The 21939-nt window shown below is 38.5% G+C and overlaps 1 protein-coding gene across 2 annotated transcripts in view; it reads left to right on the forward strand.

The window, feature by feature from the left end:
• Window positions 1-21232, forward strand: part of LOC144956763 (atrial natriuretic peptide-converting enzyme-like) — a 73494-nt gene extending 52262 nt beyond the window's left edge. For both annotated transcript variants that reach the window (XM_078887465.1, XM_078887466.1), the window contains 14 exons: window positions 266-725; window positions 1775-1858; window positions 5435-5545; window positions 6561-6671; window positions 7104-7214; window positions 8779-8895; window positions 10383-10499; window positions 10967-11081; window positions 11653-11751; window positions 13369-13418; window positions 15417-15588; window positions 17932-18266; window positions 18515-18663; window positions 20877-21232. In XM_078887465.1, the coding sequence (XP_078743591.1) occupies window positions 284-725; window positions 1775-1858; window positions 5435-5545; window positions 6561-6671; window positions 7104-7214; window positions 8779-8895; window positions 10383-10499; window positions 10967-11081; window positions 11653-11751; window positions 13369-13418; window positions 15417-15588; window positions 17932-18266; window positions 18515-18663; window positions 20877-21116 (2253 nt within the window). In that variant the 5' untranslated portion in view covers window positions 266-283 and the 3' untranslated portion in view covers window positions 21117-21232. The remainder of the gene's footprint in view (window positions 1-265; window positions 726-1774; window positions 1859-5434; window positions 5546-6560; window positions 6672-7103; window positions 7215-8778; window positions 8896-10382; window positions 10500-10966; window positions 11082-11652; window positions 11752-13368; window positions 13419-15416; window positions 15589-17931; window positions 18267-18514; window positions 18664-20876) is intronic.
• Window positions 21233-21939: the final 707 nt, after the last annotated feature.

The raw sequence follows: 21939 nt of genomic DNA on the forward strand, positions 1-21939 counted from the left end.
AAAAAACAACAACAAAAAAAAAATAAAAAAATAAAAGAACAACAACAACAAACAAACCCCAAAACAAATCAAACGAAAAAGTTATATAAATAAACAAAACAAACCATAACAAAATCAAATACAAAACCAAAGAAAAAAATCTTTTTTAATTTCTCAATTCTGATTTTTAATTAGACGTTTAGATATTATTACTTTTTCCTCTACTTCGCTCCGTCATAATGCCGAATTACGCTAACGAGTGATTCCTTCCATGTTCTATTCCCAGTGATGGACACCAGCTGTCATGGCTCCTTCCCCAACCCCGTCCCAGAATTCCTTGGAGAAGATCAAGTTCACACCGATACCAGCTACAGATCCAGTAGAAATTATTTCCACAGCCCCATCCACCACGTCGACACCAGCAGTAACAACAACATCATCATCATCCAAATACGTCACAACTGCGTCATCGCCAACAGATCGTTCCCAGCCATTTCCCCAGCAGCTTCAACAGGATGTTGCCTCTAAGGGTGTCGTCCACGACTTCGACGACGACGGCTGTACTATCGTCCTTGACAACAACATCGAGGGGGACGAGATCACGAAGCTGCCACCGCCATCACCGAACCCCGAGGAGAACAAGACTTGGATACGATTCCTCAAGTGTCTGTTCTATTTCATCGTCGTGATTGTCGTTCTTGTTTTGATTTCGTCGGTGGTGGCTGTGACCGTGGCCTACTCTTTACGTGAGTGCTTTTATCTTTTACAACTCTGGGTTGAATCTTTGATCCAGTCCTGCTCCATATTACGAAAAATTCGTAGAATCTCGAAATTTTTGCTCCTGTTTCATAACTTCATGAGCATTTCTAAGTCGTTAACTCTCTCCTTACCAACCATTTTCAGGATTTTCCCCAAAACCCCACACCCAACTAACACAAAAATATATTTTTTATTACTCAAATACAATAGCGGTAAAGTTTTTGCGATACATATTTTCATTAGCAAAACATGCTCTACAACACATTGTGTTTATTTTCTATAAATTTTATGATATACAAAAGAAATTTGAATAAAAAAATGTTGGTTGTTCCGTAACGAACGTGACGATTTTCCTATAGTTGGTAAGGAGAGGGTTAAAACGTATTGAAAATGAAAGTTGATAACAAAATACAAAATTTGTAGGAGTTTGAAGTATTATATAATCATAGTGCGTGAAAATTGTTAATTTTTAAAGTTAACCGAAAGACTTTAAAGTGTTATTTAATACTTGTGAGAGAAAATTGTTTATTTTTAAAGTTTATTTTATATCGCGAGTACATTTTATTTCTACTAAAAATTACGAATTTTTCAGTTTTCAAGTAGACAGGCCCGTTTATATTATCAAATTAAGAAATTAGAGGTCGAATGATTTTTTGGGATGGTTACTTTTCTTGTATTTGTCTTTCTTGCTATGTCTGGCACCTTTCATACACACTTGTTCAAATCTTTATCAGGTAGGGGGGGGGGGGGGGAGAGGCCACCATTGTTGCTGTGTCTTCTATTCCCCTTTATCCGTTTTCCCTTTCCACGTCACTCTAACCTTTTTTCTTCTTGATTACCATTTCCCAGTTTTCCCCCCTGGTCCTGGCAAGGATCACTAGCCAGGACGGAGACCGTCAAATGTATAGTACAGGTACCTTTTTCTGAGTGACGATGATGACCTTTCCCCCTGTACTCACCTCTCTGTTATGTACTATTATTATGCTTACGCCATTTTATTTCGTGTTGTTCGCCTATTCTCTTTTTTTTTTACCAGGAAATAAAAGCGATTCATCATCAAATAACACCGAGTCATCGTCATCTCTCGCCATCTCGACTACAACAACATTCCCCAAACCTGGTTCGTATCACGTATTCGTGCGTGTTATCCAAATGAAGAAATATAGACATATAATATCTATATATCGACATCCTTCCTCTCCCTCCTCCTCCTCCTCCTCCTCCTCCTCCTCCTCCTCCTCCTCCTCCTCTCTCTCTTCTCTTCTTCTTCTTCTTCTTCTCTCTTCTTCTTCTTCTTCTTCTTCTTCTTCTTCTTCTTCTTCTTTCTTTTTTTTTATTATTATTATTATTTTATTATTATTATTTTATTATTATTATTATTATTTTTATTATTATTATTATTTATTTTATTATTATTATTATTATTATTATTTTATTATTATTATTATTATTATTATTATTATTATTATTATTATTATTATTATTATTATCTTATTATTATTATTATTATTATTATTATTATTATTATTATTATTATTATTTTATTATTATTATTATTATTATTATTATTATTATTATTATTTTTATTATTATTATTCCTAAATAATTCTAAAGTCATGTGTTTTAATAACCCTCATATAATTTGCTAGTTTGATCTCCCAATTTTGACGGAAAGTACTTCACGAAAGACTAGTGTCTTATTCAAATACTAGCCGTCAATTGTGTTTCTGCTCGGTGCACTCTTGTGAGCTTACCCACACCGGAGACCGACAACCCGGCACGGCCGACCTCTGCCGTCTTCCGGATAAAGACGTCAACAGACACGATCAAAATACAAAGAATAAAGAGAAGAGCCGCTAGACCTACCCATACCAAACTCGAAAAAAAAAAAACGACAGAGGACGTGGGATGCTTGGTATGGGTAGGTCTAGCGGCTCCTTAGAAAGTCTTCCATCGTAATAGCCTTCAACAGTCATGACTTCACTTCCCTCGTAATGACGCAATGTAATTTAGTTACTGGTTCTAAACTATCGGAACAATGGCGGACGCCCTTATGAAATATTTCTCCGACGAGCATAAAAGTATATCCAGAGGAGAAAAACATTATAAATATGATCATGTTTTTGACTTTTATACATTCTGATCACATGACAATATGAAAAGTTCTAGCAGGATGAAATTATAAAAGTACCAATTTCTTTGTTTAGAACCAGGCTGCTCGCCGTTGCTGGGCGACGTGACATCAGACTAGTGAATCCAATAGCAGTGTCAAAGGACTCCAAGAGTGTCACGTGATCCTTGCCATACTGGAGGATTACATTTTTTTTTTTTTGGTTACCTTTTTGTCCTACCCAAGAATATCTCGTCGAAATTCAGTGTCCAGGAGACTCCAAATCACGTGATCCTTGCCATACTGGGATTACATTTTTTTTTTTTTTTTGTTACCTTTTTGTCCTACCCAGAATATCTCTGTCAGTAAAATCCAATGTCCAGGAGACTCAAGAGTCACGTGTATCCTTGCCATTACTAAGGATTACATTTTTTTTTTTTTTTTTTGGGTTACCTTTTTGTCTATCCAGAATATCTCCTGTCAGAAATCCCGTGTCCAGGAGCACCCCAAGAGTCACGTGATCCTTGCCATACTGGAGGATTACATTTTTTTTTTTTTTTGGTATACCTTTATTGCCTACCAGAATATCCTGCAGAAATCCAGTTCCAGGAGACTCCAAGAGTCACGTGATTCTTGCCATTACTGGAGGATTTTATTATTTTTTTTTTTTTGGTTACCTTTTTGTCCTACCCAGAATATCTCCTGTCAGAAATCCAGTGTCCAGGAGACTCAAGAGTGTCACTCATCCTTGCCATACTGGGGTTTACATTTTTTTTTTTTTTTTTTTTACCTTTTTGCCTACCCAGAATATCTCCTGTCAGAAATCCAGTGTCCAGGAGACTCCAAGAGTCACGTGATCCTTGCCATTTCTGGAGGATTTACATTTTTTTTTTTTTTTTTGGTTACCTTTTTGTCCTACCGAGCAATATCTCCTGTCAGAAATCAGTGTCCAGAACTCCAAGAGTGTCACGTGATCCTTGCCATACTGGAGGATTACATTCTTTTTTTTTTTTTGGTTACCTTTTTGTCCTACCCAGAATATCTCCTGTCAGAAATCCAGTGTCCAGGAGACTCCAAGAGTCACGTGATCCTTGCCATACTGGAGGATTAATATTTTTTTTTTTTTTTTGGTTACCTTTTGTCCTAACCAGAATATCTCCTGTCAGAAATCCAGTGTCCAGGAGATCCAAGTGTCACGTGATCCTTGCCATACTGGAGGATTACATTTTTTTTTTTTTTGGTTACCTTTTTGTCCTACCCAGATATCTCCTGTCAGAAATCCAGTGTCCAGGAACTCAAGAGTGCCACGGATCCTTGCCATACTGGAGGATTACAATTTTTTTTTTTTTTTGGTTTTCCTTTTGTCTTACCCAGAATATTCTGTCAGAATCCAGTGTCAGGAGACATCATGGTGTCACGTGATCTTGCCTACTGGAGGATTACATTTTTTTTTTTTTTGGTTACCTTTTTGTCCTACCCAGAATATCTCCTGTCAGAAATCCAGTGTCCAGGAGACTCCAAGAGTCACGTGATCCTTGTCGTTCTGTAGGATTACATGTGACCCATCGTCTCAAAACGGATGAGCCAGATACTAAAAAGCCGAATTAAAGCTAAATTGGTCTAAAATTTTAATTATTTCTATTTAACATTCTAAGATACGATATTCATTCTCTTCAATAAAACATAAAACTCATTGCAAGGCTGATATTTCTGGCAATAAATTTAATTTTCAGCATCTTATTCATTCCGACATACTACCGTTTTGAGACGAGAGGTCACATATTTGTCTGTCAATGTTTGCCCCCCCCCCCCCCCCCACACACACACTTAAAAAAAGACTGTCTTTCATCAGGATAACAGTGTACAAATGACTCCGAGAGTCACGTGACCGTTGCCCGTCTGATGGATTACATTTTTCTGTTACTTTTTCTATGGTCTTCCCTAGAATGTCTTCTATCAAAATACCAGTGTCCGAATGGGCCCAAGTGTCACGTCTATGTGGCGTTCCTGACCTCCCATAGTGGGCAGGGGGGGGGGGGGTACATACTGTGTCTTCTATCTCCCTATATCTGTTTTCCAACATGCTTTCTGTCTTTGTCTTGGAATGAGATTACTTGGTTTTTTTCCTGGCCCTGGTCGGATTACTAGCTGGGAGGGAAACAGTCAAATGCATAGTTAATGTTTTAATCTCTCTGTTATGTATTATTATATTTGTTATTTTGAATGTATAATGTATGCATTTGAGTGTATTCCTCTTTGTTGGATTTTGAGCTTGTGCCCGGATGAGACTTATATGTGATCTCAAACTAAGTACATTGGTGGTGTGCTCTTGGAATCTACAACTGATCCCTATTTGTTCCCGATTCCCAGTTCCCCTATGTCTTACTTTTTCTTGGGTGCTTTAATTGTAATTCTAGAACTTTTTACTATCCCATTTTCTTTCTTTTTTGTCGGAGCTTGTATAACCTAAATGTGTTGCAAGCGCCGTAAAACCCTTAAAAACAAAAACAAACAAAACAAGTATCACGTGACCCTTGCCCGTCTGAGGGATTTAATTTTTTTATGTCACTTTTCTGTCTTCCGTAGAATGTCTTCCATCAGAATATCAGTGTCCGAACGGTCAGTGTATTCCCCAGGCTGCCAGATGTAACAAAGTGTCCGACTGCAAGGATCTGGCAGATGAAGCCAATTGTACAAGTAAGGGTAGTTTATTATAATGTGGTTTGTGGGCAGAGATTGTTGTTGTTGATGTTGTTTATTATCAATGTTGGTGGTGGTGTATAGTTTTGTTGGTGGTAATGTTGTGGTGGTGGTGGTAGTGGTTGTAGTGGTGGTGGTGGAAGTAGTGGTGTTAAAAGTGGTGGTGGTAATGGTGGTCGCGGTGGTAGTGGTGGTGGTGGTGGTAGTGACAGTGTTAGTGGTAGTGGTGATGGGAGTAGTGGTGGTTAAAGTAGTGGTGGTAGTGGTGGTGGTGGTGGTAGTGACAGTGTTAGTGGTAGTGGTGATGGGAGTAGTGGTGGTAGTGGTGGTGGTGGTGGTAGTGACAGTGTTAGTGGTAGTGGTGATGGGAGTAGTGGTGGTAGTGGTGGTGTGTGGTGGGTGTAGTTGACAGTGTGTTAGTGGTAGGTGGTGATGGGTAGTAGTGGTGGTAGTGGTGGTAGTGACAGTGGTAGTGATAATGGTGATGGAGGTAGTGGTGGTTAAAGTAGTGGTTGGTGGTGGTGTGTGGTGGGGTGGTAGTAGTGACAGTGGTAGTGATAATGGTGATGGGAGTAGTGGTGGTTAAAGTAGTGGTGGTGGTGGTGGTGGTGGTGGTGGTGGTGGTGGTGGTGGTGGTGGTGGTGGTGGTAGTGACAGTGGTAGTGATAATGGTGATGGGAGTAGTGGTGGTTAAAGTAGTCGTGGTAGTGGTGGTGGTGGTGGTAGTGGCAGTGGTAGTGTTAGTGGTGATGGGAGTAGTGGTGGTTAAAGTAGTGGTGGTAATGATGGTGGTGTAGGTGGTAACAATCTCCATGTCTGTTCCAGACTGTGATGGGTTCTAGTGTGTCTCTACCAAAGTGTGTCTGTGGTATGGGATGAAATGGAGATGGTTGTAGTGGTGGTTGTGGTAGTAGTAGTGGTGGTGGTGGTGGTACTATTGGTGGTGGTAGTGTAGTAGTAGTGGTGGCAATGTTGGTGGTGTAGGTGGTAACAATCTCCACGTCTGTTCCAGACTGCGATGGGTTCCAGTGTGTATCTTCCAAGGTGTGTCTTTGGTATGGGATGACTCGTAGGTGTGACGGGGTCGTGGATTGTGGGGACCTCAGTGATGAAATCGGATGTCGTAAGTGTCGCCTTTGTGGTCGTTGTTGTCATCATCATCATTATCATCTTCATCATTATCATCATCATCATAATCATCTCCTCCTCCTCCACCTCATCTTCTCATCCTCGTCCTTCTCGTCATCTCCTCTTCCTCATCTTCACCTCCTCCTCCTCCTCCTCCTCCTCCTCCTCCTCTTTCTCCTTCTCCTCCTCCTCCTCCTCCTGTTCATCATCCTCCTCTTCCTCCTCCGGCACATACTCGTCCTTCTCCTACTCCTCTTAACATCCTCCTCCACAAGCCTTCAAATTGCAACATAAAGCAATATAAATGTACACAGATAATGCTCCATTCAGTGCAAAACTCAAACCCTGGACCTTCCAGTCCGAAGGTGCTCGTCATACCACAATACCAAAGCCGTACACTCCCAATTTTCCTCTCTCCCTTCACCAGGCTTCAATTTCAGACTCCATCGCATGTGTCGCAATGGCGTCCGAATATCCAAATCCCTGTGGTGTAACGGCCTGGACGATTGCAGGGACAACTCCGATGAGGCCAACTGTGGTGAGATAACTCTGGTCAATTTTTTACAAGATTAGACAGACTCTCTCTCAAATTTATCCCTACAGTTGCCATGCCCGATTTTGAATAATAGATAAAATCTCTTGCAAAAAGCAATGAGAACAACTATCAAATTCTGACAAAATTTGTTGGTGTTTTTTTGTTTTGTTTTTTTTATTGTTTTTTTTTTTTGTTTTTGGTTTTTATTTGTTTTGTTTTTTTTCTTTGAGTGAAATCGGTCCTGTCACCTCCAGGGTTAAATATGTGACAATTAACTTCAAAACAGAATTATGTCTAGATGAACCTGATTCCAATAGCATGTTTCTGATCTCTCTGGGCTTCTTGAATTGCTTACACCTGCTAGACCACTCCGATCTCAGAATGAATGGCTGATTTATGTTCCCACATGTAAACTGTCTCTAGCTGAAAAAATCTTTCTCTCTCTGGGCCCCAAAAGTATGGAACAAACTAGAAAAAGAAATCAAAGACGCCCCCGAGCTCAGGAATTTTAGGAAACTTTTGAAAACATTCCTATTCAGACAGACTTAGGAGTAGTAATAGTATTTGTGTTTCGTTACCTGGGGGTCCCGATAGCTCGGTTGGTAGAGCACTCGCTTCAAATTCAAAGGGGCCGAGAATGATCCCGGGAGAATGAGATTTTTTTCTGACCCCCTTGTCCACGCAGCAGTGATTGGGTAGCTGGGTCTGTTAGATCTGGTGGAAAGTACTTTGCGACAGACTTGCATCCTATCCAAAGGATAGCAAGCAATTGCTATTGTCCGTTTCATGCTATAGAAACTGGGATAAACTCCGGCTCTATGGGTCAAATGGCTCTGAAGGACTAGTTTTTTTGTTATCTGTTGTCTTTGTATGTGTAGTGCCTTAGAGCACTTTTGGATTCTGTGTGCTGTATGAATTAATTATTAAATTATATAACGTTATATTTAAAGTTATGTAGACGGCGGTATGGCTACCTGAATCATTCCTATCATATCCCAGGGACTCTCTACTCACATACCCATGCCACGCTAATACTTCATTCATTCACACTCCAATCACCATAGAGTACAGGCCATACCGATTTACACTCATTTTATTTTATTTGTTATCAACGTACATTTGGTTATTGTTGTGCTAATGAAGGGTTGTACCCAAAACGTCCATTGTCTGTACTGTTCTCATTCGAAGCCTTTCCATTTTCATATTTAAAGTTTTTTGATGACTAGAAATCTGAAATTTTAGGTTTATTTTTAGTTTTAGAAATTATATTTATTCTCTTCAATAAAACCAAATCACATAGCTGCCCTTCAGAGCCATAGAATCAGTAATTTACCCGGGTTACTTTTACCCCATTCCTATTAATTACAATTTTCTGAGACAAATTATAGGCTTAGTATCAAAGCTAATGTTTTTAGTTTTTACATGTTGATGGTAGTTGAATAAAACGTACATGCTCATTTTTAATTCATTTTTTCCAATTTTGAAAAGTAGAAAAATCTCTAGGATTGAGTGAGTTAAGGCTTCAAAGCAAAATGTCTAATTCTCCTCTCCTGTCATCTTCCACCAGAATGTGAGAGAACTGAGGTGTCTTGTGGATCCACCAATAAGGGACGCTGTATACCCCAGTCTTCCCGATGTGACGGATACATTGACTGTGAGAATGGATCGGATGAAGAAGGATGTGGTAAAGGAATTGATTATCCACCTTTGTATTTTTAAAAATATACAAGGGGAACAACCACAGTTGTCCATTTTTTGAAAAAAAAAATTGTGATTGCCCCCCTTGAGTAATGTCAGGACTCTAAACTATCCATCTATAAATAGAACATTGAAAACATTACAACAATTAAAGAGTTATGGTTCTGGGTGGGGTTCCTGACCTCCCATAGTGGGCAGGGAGACACTTACTGTGTCTTTTATTCCCCTATATCTTCTTTCCAACATGCTTTCTGTCTTTGACTTGTGATGAAATTGCTTGATTTTGTCCAAGCCCTGGCGGGATACCCTGACTGGGAGGAAAACAATCAAATGTATTGTTTGTTTTTTTTCGGACAGAAACAATGCTGTTAAACTCTGGGTACTCATTTTTCACCTGAGTACAATGAGAGAATGTGAGTGAAGAGCCTTTTCCAAGGACTCAACTATGCACCGAGTGAGGCTCGAACCCAGGACCTTCTGACCCGAAAGCCTGTGTCCTACCACTAGACCACATAGCCGCACATCTATTTAGTTATAGATTCACTTTTCTGGCTTTAAAATCATCCTGACATAACATAATTTTTGGTGTCACTTATAGGGAATGAGATTAGCGGAAGAGTAGCGTCCCTTGTTTGGACGTCACCCATAGTCTGTGACGTCACCGGTGGAAAAGTTATTAGAGAGAGAACGTCATGTTGGTTATGCGCATGCGTCTCTCGTCCTCGCGCGAGGACGAGAGACGCATGCGCATAACCAACATGACGTTCTCTCTCTAATAACTTCTCCCATAGCGGGCAGGGAGGTACATTCTATGTCTTCTATCCCCCTGTGTCTGTTTTCCAACATGCTTTCTGTCTTTGTCTTGGAATGAGATTACCTGGTTTTGTCCTGGCCCCGGCCGGATACCTTGGCTAGGAGAGAACAGTCAAATGTATAGTTAGTTTTGGAAGATGATATTTTTTTCCTTGTAAATCATCTCTCTGTTATGCACTCTATTATGTTTTATTTATGTATTATATATGATTTGTAAACATTTGAGTGTATTCCTCTTAGTTGGGACCTGTGCTTATGTCTGGATGAGACTTTTAGGTGATCTCAAACTGAGTACACTGATAGTGTGCTCTTGGAATCTACATCTGTTCTCTTTTGAACCAATTCCCCTTTGTCTGCCTTATTCTTGGGTGCTTTAATTGTAATTCTAGAACTTTTTACTATCCCATTTTTTCCCTTTTTACTGGCGCTGATATGACCTTAATGTGTTGCAAGCGCCGTAAAACCCTCAAAAACAAAACAAAACAATCTCTAATAACTTTTCCGCCGGTGACGTCACAGACTATGGGTGACGTCCAAACAAGGGACGCTACTCTTCCGCTAATCTCATTCCCTATAATAATATTGATTTTAGGCAAGGGGCCATCCATTTGGTTTTTGAACTGTTTTGTTAACGAGAAATTCATCCATTTTGAAAACCAGCCAAATGCCAAGCGGACGAGTTTCAGTGTTCTGACCTGTCTTGCATCCCCGGGAAAAGCAGATGTGATGGAACGGTAGACTGTCTTGGTGGAGGCGATGAAGATGAATTGGGATGTGGTAAGTACTGGAATAACTTGGACGTTTTATGTATGGAAATGTTAGATGTGGTAATGATATTGACGTTACTAATAATGATGATCATGATAATAATAATGATAATAATGATAATAATAATGATGATAATAATGATAATAATAATAATAATAATAATAATAATAATAATAATAATAATAATAATAATAATAATAATAATAATAATAATAATAATGATAATAATAATGATAATAATAATGATAATAATAATGATAATAATAATGATAATAATAATAATAATAATAATAATAATAATAATAATAATAATAATAATAATAATAATAATAATAATAATAATAATAATAATAATAATAATAATAATAATAATAATAATAATCATTATGTTGACGACATACATCATTCTCAACCCCTTACTAATGTCATGTTATGTACCTAAAACAATCCACCCCCCACCCCCTTTCCCTCATCAGTTGACATCAGTCCAAAGTCGGATCTTGTACAGATTCTGTCTAACAATTCCTGGATTCCAGCCTGTTCTGACGGATGGACACAGGAACACAGTGCCGAATTATGCCGGGGAAAAAGGTTGGTTTCCAATTTCAAAGTTTGTAATTAAAATTTGAACTTTTATATACTAACACAATTTTCCACTAAACATGCTCAAAGTGTTTTACAAGAACAACACTTAACATATAGGATAAGACATGACACTTTATAAGGGTATATTACAATTTTTCTGACAGAGACAATGCTGTTAACGGCCAGCTACTCATTTTACACCTGAGTACAGTAAGACAATGTGAGTGAAAAGCCTTTTTCAAGGACTCAACTATGTGCTGAGCGAGGCTGAAACCCAGGACCTTCCGATCTGAAACCGAGTGTCATACCACAAGACCACACAGAGGGACTCAGGATAGACACTAGATTTGATGGTGTTGACTGTTTAGCATCCCTCTCACTGCCAGGAGAGTTGTCGTATCAGTAAGGTCATGGGTTCGAGCCCCCCTTCGCCGTGAAATTTTGTTTCTCTATTGTCTTCTGACACTTTTCTACTCACTTCATTTTATGTTATTGTTCAGTTTCTTACCTTTCTTTGCTTGCCGATGAGTATCTGACTCACTCAATGACCCATATATCCTTCTTTTTTGCCTTTCAGACATGTTCATTTCTGGATTGAACAGGAAAAGACATCCAGTCAGTACGCTGTCATCAAGGAAGGCAATGTCAAGGTCACGTCGAGAAGTTTTGATATCAGGTGTGTTTCAAACGTGTTTTGTTGTTTTTGGTCTTTTTAGTTTGTTGGTTTTTTTTTCTTTATAACAATTGTTTTTTTTCTCTTGGAATTTCTTTTCTAATTAAAAAAAACTGTATTCCCTTTATCCCTTCTCCTTCACCTCCCCGTCTCTCTCCCCCCCCCCCCCCCTCCCTCTACTGGGTGGGGATCCTGACCTCCCATAGCGGGCAGGGAGGTACATACTGTGTCTTCTATCCCCTTATATCTGTTTTCCAACATGCTTTCTGTCTTTGTCTCGGAATGAGATTACTTGGTTTTGTCCTGGCACTGGCCGAAGTCCTAGCTGGGAGGGAAACAGTCAAATGCATAATTATTGTTTTGGGAGATGATATTTTTTTCCTTGTAAATCATCTCTCTGTTATGTATTATTATTTTTATTTTGAATGTATAATGTAAGCATTTGAGTGTGTTCCTCTTTGTTGGGATTTGTGCTAGTGTCTGGATGAGACTTATAGGTGATCTCAAACTAAGTACATTGGTGGTTTGCTCTTGGAATCTACATCTGATCCCTATTTGTTCTCAGTTCCCCTTTGTCTTACATTTTCTTGGGTTCTTTAATTGTAATTCTAGAACTTTTCACTATCCCATTCTTTTCCTTTTTACTGGCGCTGAAATAACCTAAATATGTGTTGCAAGCGCCGTAAAACCCTTAAAAACAAAAAACAAACCTCTCTCTCTTTCTCTCTCTCTCTCTCTCTCTCTCTCTCTCTCTCTTTTTCTCTCTCTCTCTCTCTCTCTCTCTCTCTCTCTTTCTCTCTTTCTCTCAATCAATCTCTCTCTTCCCCCTCTCTTACTCTCTCTCATATCCTCATTCACCCTATTTGAATCTGTCAATCTCTCTCCCCCCCCCCCTTTCTCTCTCTCTCTCTCTCTTGCTCTCTCTTCCCTCCCTTCCACCCCCCCCTCTCTTTCTCTCTACTTACCTCCTGGCTGGGGTTCCTGGCCTCCCATAGTGGGCAGGGAGGTACTTGCTGTGTCTTCTATCCCCCTATATCTGTCTTCCAACTCACTTTCTGTCTTTCGTCTTGGAGTGAGATTACTTGGTTTTGTCCTGGCCCTGGCCGGATACTCTAGCTGAGAGGGAAACAGTCAAATGTATAGTTATTTTTGGGAGATGATATTTTTTTCCTTGTAAATCATGTCTCTGTTATGCATTGTATTATGTTTTATTTATATTATATACGATTTGTAAAACATTTGAGTGTATTCCTCTTAGTGGGGACCTGTGCTTGGATGAGACTTTTAGTGATCTCAAACTTAGTACTTTGATAGAGTGCTTTTGGAATTTACACCTGTTTCTTATTTGAACCAATTCCCCTTTGTCTTGCCTTTTAATGGATGCCTTAATTGTATTTCTAGAATTTTTTACTATCCCATTTTCTTCCTTTTTACTGGCGCTGATATGACCTTAATGTGTTGTGCTGTAAAACTCTTAAAAACAAAAAAACAAAACAAAACAACAATCTCTACTTACCTCTATTCATATCCAATCAATTCTATAAATAACTAAAACAACACATTTTACTTTTTCTACACGCTTCCTGCTGCCACCATGACGGTTCACACATACACGGATAGATCCACGTGCAAGACTGGGCAAGTAGTGGCTGTCAGATGTTATGATCCATGTAAGTTTTGGAGAGTTATGGCCCATTATGTTTATCTGGTTATCAGATATAATTTTTTTTCCGCACTTTATTCATTCTTCTTCATAGGTAAAATAAACTTTGTTCGGCTATGTGGTCTTGTAGTATGACACACGCCTTTGGATCGGAAGATCCTGGGTTTGAGTTCGGAGTAAAGGCTCTTTACCCACATTCTCTCACTGTACTCAGGTCTAAAATGAGTACCTGGTATAAACAGCATTGTCTCTGTGAGACAAAAAATTGTAATATCGCCTAACAGGCATAATTGTCTCATTTTTTTGTCCTTCTATTGCAGATTAGCAGCAACCATGCGACAAAAATTACTTGGTCGACGGGAGTGTGATTAATCTCTCACTTTGAGTCTCCGAATATTTAGATTATCCTATTTTTTAATAAATTGTCTTCAAACTGGGCTATGAAAACATTTTTGAGCTACAACTGACGATTTTGTTTCATGTAATCACATTTCACAAAAAGATTTGTATCATACTTTTGCTATTCTGAAATAGAATAAGACAAAAATGTTGCCTTTTAATTTTAAGTTCAGGTTGATTTTGGGTAAATTTGGTGATGATATGTGGGTCAATGACTAATGGACATCAATGTATGACTTTTCTGTAGAAGATGGTGAAAACCAGATGTAAATATCTATGACGATTTTAGAATAATAAGTCTTTGAAATCAGGAAAAGACTTTATGGACAGCCTGTATTACCGTACCCTTCAGAAGTAGGGGGTGACATATTAATTACCACATGCCACACTCTTTTGATACTTTCTCATTTGTTTTACTGCCTCAGGTTAAGCTTACTGTATTCATATCAACTTAATACCTCATAGTAATTATTATTATCATCATTTTTTTACTCACCAAATATTATGCGTAGTTCAAAATTCCCATCTATTCTGCTCACCCTTAGTTACTAAGCGAATGCATCCTTTTCCTTTATATTCCAACATCTTATTACAGAAAGGATGTTATTTCATCCCTCTCCCTATAAATAGTCACGCGTAATGATATCATGTTTACAATAATAATTTGTGATGTCAGATTATCAAACGTTAAATTTCACTAAAAATCAGATTCTTTTAAAAAGATGTATTATTTAAATGTTTTTGAACATGTCTTTTATTCAAAGATGACGAAATCGGAAACGGTTGAGGGGGTGGAATAGAAGATTTCTTACACTCTTGCCTTTTGGAATTCGAACTTTGTTTCCAACGCGCACTTGCACACTCTTGCACCGGTTGGGAACACGTCTGGAATTTCAAAAGCAAGAGTGTAAGAATCGTATATTACTTTTTTTTTTTATATGCCCTTTATCTGGGTTTTTAGGTAGGTAATATATTCATGTTTTGGGCCTTCCATAAGCTCCTCGTGCTAAGGGAAACAACCCAAGTATTCCTTTAATCAACCCTAAGAAAAATTAAAACTTAGTACCTTTAACTAACCCTAATAGGAAAAACAAACACCCTAGGACCTTTACTAAGAGTTATGATGAACCCTAATAGAAAAAAAATCCCAAAAAACCCAGGACTGCTTTGCACTACCTTTTCTTTCAATACTTGAAAGACAAAATGGCAGCGGAGAACCAAAACAATGGTCGTGTTAGGACATTTTTAACTTTCACTCAAATCTATCTAGGTTTGTTCTAGAGTTTTTAAAATGGTACTATATATTGACAAATTGAAGAAATAAACGCATGACAAAAGATTCACGGTGAAAATACTAATTGAAAGAGATGTTGGCCCGAGGAGCTTACGGAATTTCTCCCTAATGTTTTGATTACTTTTTGTTGTTGACTGAAGAAGGGTTTTGAGCCTGAAATGTTCCGTGTTTTGTATTTTTTTCTTTTTTAAAGCTGTTATATTTATTTTTGTCGATTACTTTTTAATCATCCCTTGTCATTTCAATTATTTCATGAATTGTCCTGCTGAACACTTAACTCTTTGATTATTTCTCTCACCACGAACTCTCCAGCCTGTGGAGAAAGCAAACTGCCGGCCTTGAGAAACGCCATAGCAGGAGGGGAGTTGCCTCCCCTGGGTAAATGGCCGTGGGTTGCCTTCCTTGCCTATCTGGACTCTCCTGTATGCGGGGCTGTTGTCATTGATGAGGGGTGGGCTCTCACTGCTTTCCATTGCATCATGAAGTAAGTGTGTGTGTGTGTGTGTGTGTGTGTGTGTGTGTGTGTGTGTGTGTTAACAGGAGGAGAGTTGCCTCCCCTGGGTAAATGGCCGTGGGTTGCCTCCCTTGCCTACCGTATGCGGGGCTGTTGTCATTGATGAGGGGTGGGCTCTCACTGCTTTCCATTGCATCATCAAGTAAGTGTGTGTGTGTGTGTGTGTGTGTGTGTGTGTGTTAGCAGGAGGAGAGTTGCCTCCCTGGGTAAATGGCCGTGGGTTGCCTTGCCTACGTATGCGGGCTGTTGTCATGATAGGGTGGCTCTCACTGCTTTCCATTGTATCATGAAGTAAGTCTCAAGTCTCATCAATGTGTAGGGCTGTGTGTGTGTGTGTGTGTGTGTGTGTATGTTAGTGTGTGTGTGTGTTTAAAGATTTTTTAAAAAATTAGAGCTCTCTATAGGGCAATATCCACTAAATGTGCTCAAAGAGCTTTACAAGGGGTCCCTGGTCAACAGCAACATTTAACATGTAGGACAGGACATGTCGCCTGTTAGGTGATTTTACAATTTTTCGGACAAAGACAACGCTGATAACAGCAAGGTACTCATTTTACAACACCTGAGTACAGTGAGAGAAAGTGAGTAAAGAGTCTTTTCCAAGGACTCAACTGTGCGCCGAGCATGAGGCTCAAACCCAGGACCTTCCGATCCGAAGCGAGTGTCATACCACTAGACCTCATAACCGCTTATAAGTAAATTACAAAGTAATTTCATTTTTTAAAAAGGACACATCATTGCCATAAGGCCCATGGGGTTTGTAAGGCTCAATTTCTATAGCATTATGTATGGAATTATTTAAAAATCGTCTTAGTCTATGTGGTCTAGTGGTATGACACTCGCTTTCGAATCAGAAGGTCCTGGTTTCGAGCCTCACGCTCGGCGCATAGTTGAGTCATTGGAAAAGGCTCTTTACTCACATTCTCTCACCATACTCAGGTGTAAACTGAATACCTGGCAGTTAACAGCATTGTCTCTGTCCGAAAAATTGTAATATCGCCTAACAGGCGTTATGTCCCGTCCTACATGTTAAATGTTGCTGTTGACCAGTGACCCCTTGTAAAGCGCTTTGAGCACGTTTAGTGGATATTGCGCTATATAAAAGCCCAACTTTTAATTAAATTTTTAAAATTTTTTAAAAACGTTTCTGTTTAATATGTAACACTGTCGAATTATATTGCTTTGATTCATATTGCATGTTTGAGTGGTTGTATGTTTGAGTGAAAATAGCCATGTTACTGTTAAGCGCTTTGAGCTTGTTGATATACGGGATAAGACACTATATAAAAACCATCTATTATTGCTTGTTACCCTTTTGATAGGATACTGTATTAATGTATCATATTGATATAACAGATGTTTTTTTTACTAACTATAATATTGCCTTTAAAAATTATGTAAACATGATATTTTATAATGATTATTTATTCTTTCTTGTAGATCATGTTTGTAAACTCAATTTCCTCGTAGATTAATAAAGTATAATATTTATTAATTAATTTAGTTATTCATTATGTATTGATATATTTATAAAATAATAAGTTAAAATTCCCGTTATTAATCCCAAGGGGAAATTTGTGTTAAGAGTCTATTCCAAGGAAAGACTGGATGGAATAGCCCAGGCGTTATCTGCAAAGTGAGCTAGGGCGAGGTGACTTGCTCAAGGCTACACAACATGCGGGTGATCGAACTCGGTACCTTTTGGGTACAAAGTAAAGACCGTACCGCTGAGCCACTCTATCCCTATTTCATGGCTTTATTTTATTTATGTACTTTAAAAATTTATTTATTTTTGGGTTTATTTATTTATTAATTTAATTTCATACTGACTTTATTTTCTTTTTAAAATAATTTTTTTTTAAAGGTTTCTTCCTCTTCTTCTTCTTGGTCGTTGTAGAAGCTCCTTAAACAGAGGATCCAGACTTAAGTTCACATTTATGAATTTCACAACACACGCACACAAACTCAATCACATATGTGACCCATCGTCTCAAAACGGTATTATGTCGGAACGAACCAGATGCTTAAAATCTGAATTAAATGTTAAACTGGTCAAAAATATAAATTGTTGGCATTAGCACCCTAAAATAAGGTATCCATTCTCCTCAATAAAACATACAAACTCAACTCAAGTTGATATTTCTGGCTATAAATTCAGTTTTCAACATCTTTCAACCCGACTTAATACCGTTTTGAGGCGAAGGGTCACATATTCATAATACACGCTGTGATCCTTTCATTTTTGATATTTTGTTACATAACATAAGAATTGGTTTCTTTTTTTTTTTTCAAATTCACCTCATGAAAACTCAGATTTTACCCCAAAGATCTCGCCACCAATTCTTCCACTCCTCCCTATCATTTTACCATCACCGTCGGTTCAATCAACGCTGCCACCTCCATCGACATCCGCAACGAGAAACAACATCCGTCCATTCGCCGTCATGTGACCAGCATCCACCCCCACCCCCAGTCCACCGTCCTGTCCAATGGAGGAGTGGATTACGACCTGGCTTTACTCAAACTAGACAAGCCGGTCAAGTACTCGGACACTGTCCAGCCCATTTGTCTGCCCAGAGTTGACCAGGTTTTCCCACCGACTTCTGTCTGTTTCCTGGCCGGATGGGGTGTTCTGTCCGAGTCGCAATGTAAGTTGACACCCTTGTCTTCATCATCATCATCATTATCATCATCCTCATCATCATCATCATCATCATCATCATCATCATCATCATCATCATCATATTATTATTATTATTATTATTATTATTATTATTATTATTATTATTATTATTATTATTATTATTATTATTATTATTATTCTTGTTGTTGTTGTTGTTGTTGTTGATGTTGTTGTTGTTATTATCATCATCATCATTATTTCCTTTGTCCTCAGACCTGAAGCCCATCCAACTCCGAGACAGTCGACTACGTGTATGGCCTGAAGCCCAGTGTCAATCCAACACAGAGGGAGGGGAGACAACTGTCAATATCAATTCCACCATTTGTGCAGGCTATCCCTTTGGTCTTCCTTCTGGGTGTCAGGTGACATTCCATAAATTTCAACAAATCTTATCATATATTTATAAATGTTTGTGGAATATATAAGAAAAAAAAACAAACAAAAAATACACCACAGTAGGCAGGAGGTCACTTGCTGTGTCTTCTATCCCCTTCTATCTCTTTTCCAAGTTGCTTTCTAGCTTTTGTCTTGGAATGGGATATTGATTGGTTTTGTCCTCGCCCTTGCTGGAGTCCTTTGTTGGGAGGGAAACAGTCAAATGTTTAGTATTAGTTTTGGAAGATTATTTTTTTTCCTTGTAAATTATTTCTCTGTTATGTAGGTACTGATAATTCTGGTTTCTGTTTTCGATCAATCCTATTAACATTTGAGTGTACTCCTTTTTGATTTAGTGGGATCCTGTGCTTGTGTCTGGATGAGAATTTTAGGTGATCTCAAACTAAGTACATTGATAGTGTGCTCTTGGAATCTACACCTGTTCCTTATTTGAACCAATTCCCCTTTGTCTTACTTTTTCCTCAAGTCCTTTTAATAGTACATCTAGAATGTTTTTACTATTATTATTTTCTTCCTTTTTACTGGCGCTGATATGACCTAAAAACAAAAACAAAACATAGGTGCTCAAGAATGAGAATTTGGTTCAATTTATTTCTTGAATGAAGAAATCAAGTTTGTTAAATAGCAATAAAGTGGAGCTATGTGGTCTAGTTGTATGATACTCACCTTCGGATTGGAAGGTCCTGGGTTCAAGTCCTATTCTTGGGCAGGGAGGTACTTACTGTGTCTTCTATCCCTGTAAATCTGTTTTCCAACATGCTTTCTGTCTTTGTCTTGGAATGAGATTACTTGTTTTTTTCCTGGCCCTGGTCGGAGTCCTGGCTGGGAGGGAAACAGTCAAAGTCAAATGCATAGTTATTGTTTTTGGAGATGATATTTTTTTCCTTGTAAATCATCTCTCTGTTATGTATTATGTATTAAATTTGTTATTTTTAATGTATATATAGTGTAAGCATTTGAGTGTATTCCTCTTTGTTGGATTTTGTGCATGTGTCCGGATGAGACTTATAGGTGATCTCAAACTAAGCACATTGGTGGTATGCTCTTGGATTCTACATCTGATCCCTATTTGTTCTCAGTTCCCCTTTGTCTTACTTTTTCTTGGGTACTTTAATTGTAATTCTATAACTTTTTACTATCCCATTTTCTTCCCTTTTACTGGCGCTGGTATGACCTAAATGTGTTGCAAGCGCCGTAAAACCCTTCAAAACATACACATAAACAATGAAGAAATCAAGTTTGTTAAATAGCAATAAAGTGGAGCTATGTGGTCTAGTGGTATGATACTCACCTTCGGATTGGAAGGTCCTGGGTTCAAGTCCTATTCTTGGACTGGGGGGTACGTACTGTGTCTTCTATCCCTGTATATCTGTTTTCCAATTTGCTTTTTGTCTTTGTCTTGGAATAAGATTACTTGGTTTAGTCCTGGCCCTGGTCGGAGTCCTGGCTGAGAGGGAAACAGTCAAATGCATAGTTATTGTTTTGGGAGATGATATTTTTTCCCTTGTAAATCATCTCTGTTATGTATTATTATATTTGTTATTTTGACTTTTTTATGTAAGCATTTGAGTGTATTCCTCTTTGTAGGGACCTGTGTTCGTATCTGGATGAGACTTATAGGTGATCTCAAACTAAGTACATTGACAGTGTGCTCTTGGAATCTACACAAATTCCTTATTTGTACAATTCCAATTCATCTTACCTTTTCTTTTGTGCTTTAATTGTAATTCTAGAACTTTTTACTATCCCATTTTCTTCCTTTTTACTGGCGCTGATATATCCTACATGTGTTGAAAGCGCCGTAAAACCCTTAAAAACAAACAAGTCCTACTCTGAGTGCTGCATAGTTGAGTTCTTGGAAAAGGCTTTTTACTCACATTCTTTCACCGTACTCAGGTGTAAAATGAGTACTTGGCCTTTCACTTTAACAGCATTGTCTGTCTTCAAAAAGAATTGTAATATCATCTAACAGGCATCATGTTTCATCCTACATGTTAAATGTTACTGTTAGCTCGAGACCCCTTGTAAAGCGCTTTGAGCATTTTAGTGGATATTGCGCTCTTTTAATAATCGAGTTTGTTTTCTTTTCTTTTTGAAGTTTTTATTTCTTTTCATTATGAGTCATCCATCATTTTGTTTTTTGTTTTTTTTATTAATGTTTTTGTTTTTCCAAACCCAGGGAGACAGTGGAGGACCCCTAATGTGCCTGGACCAACCCCAGCCTATCCATCCCACCCAACCCCCCATGTACCGATGGTCTCTGGCAGGCATTTTGAGTCGCACCAACAGCTTCTGTGGCAAACCCCAACCAAATGCCATGGCCAACAGGTTTGCCAGAGTGTCCACGTCCATCGACTGGATTGAAGCCACAATCGGGGCTGATGAAGACGTTGTGCCACAACCACCACGGATGGTGTGAGTTGAACTCACAGTGACAAACCTCAACCAAATGCCACGTCCTTTGATTGATTGGATTGAAGCCACGATTGGGGCTGATGATGTTTTGCCACAACCACACGGATGGTGTGAATTTAACTGTAGCCTTTGTACTCTTACTTACTTATCTGAACCAACGACCACTTGAGCTCTAGCCCTTCAGTCTTGTGCCATGACGTAGAAGTTAGACGTCTTTTGTAGTTGTTCCAGGTGACTATAAAGTTTGTTACTGATGCTTGGATTTGGTGGGAGGAATGTGCATCTCAGGTCTTCAAGAGGATGACATTCAAGAAAGTTGTGTGTTTATACTCATAGCTTGATGTTGCTGAAAAATTACAAGAATCCAAGATGAAAACGAGCAAAAGAATGGGAATTTGTGAGATGGACAGGGCTAGAGCTCAGGTGGTCGCTGGTTCAGATAAGTAAGTAAGTGAGATGGACAGAGTCTGTAGTACAAGCAATGGAACCAAATGTATCCTGCAGCACTTCTATCAACGAATCACTAGGCGATGCTTTAACCTGTAAATGACTTCATAATACTGCCTTACTCTGGAAAAACCCAGATTTTAAAATTTGGCCAGGAAACTCGTCCTTCAAATATCGATCAGTTTAAATGACCCTCATCTTGGAAAAAAAAAGATCTGGCTAGAACTATGAAGAATTCGTAGAATTGCGAAATTTTAGCTTCAATTTCAGAACTTCATGAACATTTCTGAGTCATTAAAACTTATTGAAAATGAAAGTTGATGCCAGACTACATCATTCTAGGATTGTGAGGCGTTTCATATCATTGTGGGGGCAAATTG

The sequence above is a fragment of the Berghia stephanieae genome, chromosome 11 (assembly GCF_034508935.2).
Source record: "Berghia stephanieae isolate SIO BIC M18660-M18661 chromosome 11, UCSD_Bste_1.3, whole genome shotgun sequence".
Classification (NCBI taxonomy): domain Eukaryota; kingdom Metazoa; phylum Mollusca; class Gastropoda; order Nudibranchia; family Aeolidiidae; genus Berghia; species Berghia stephanieae.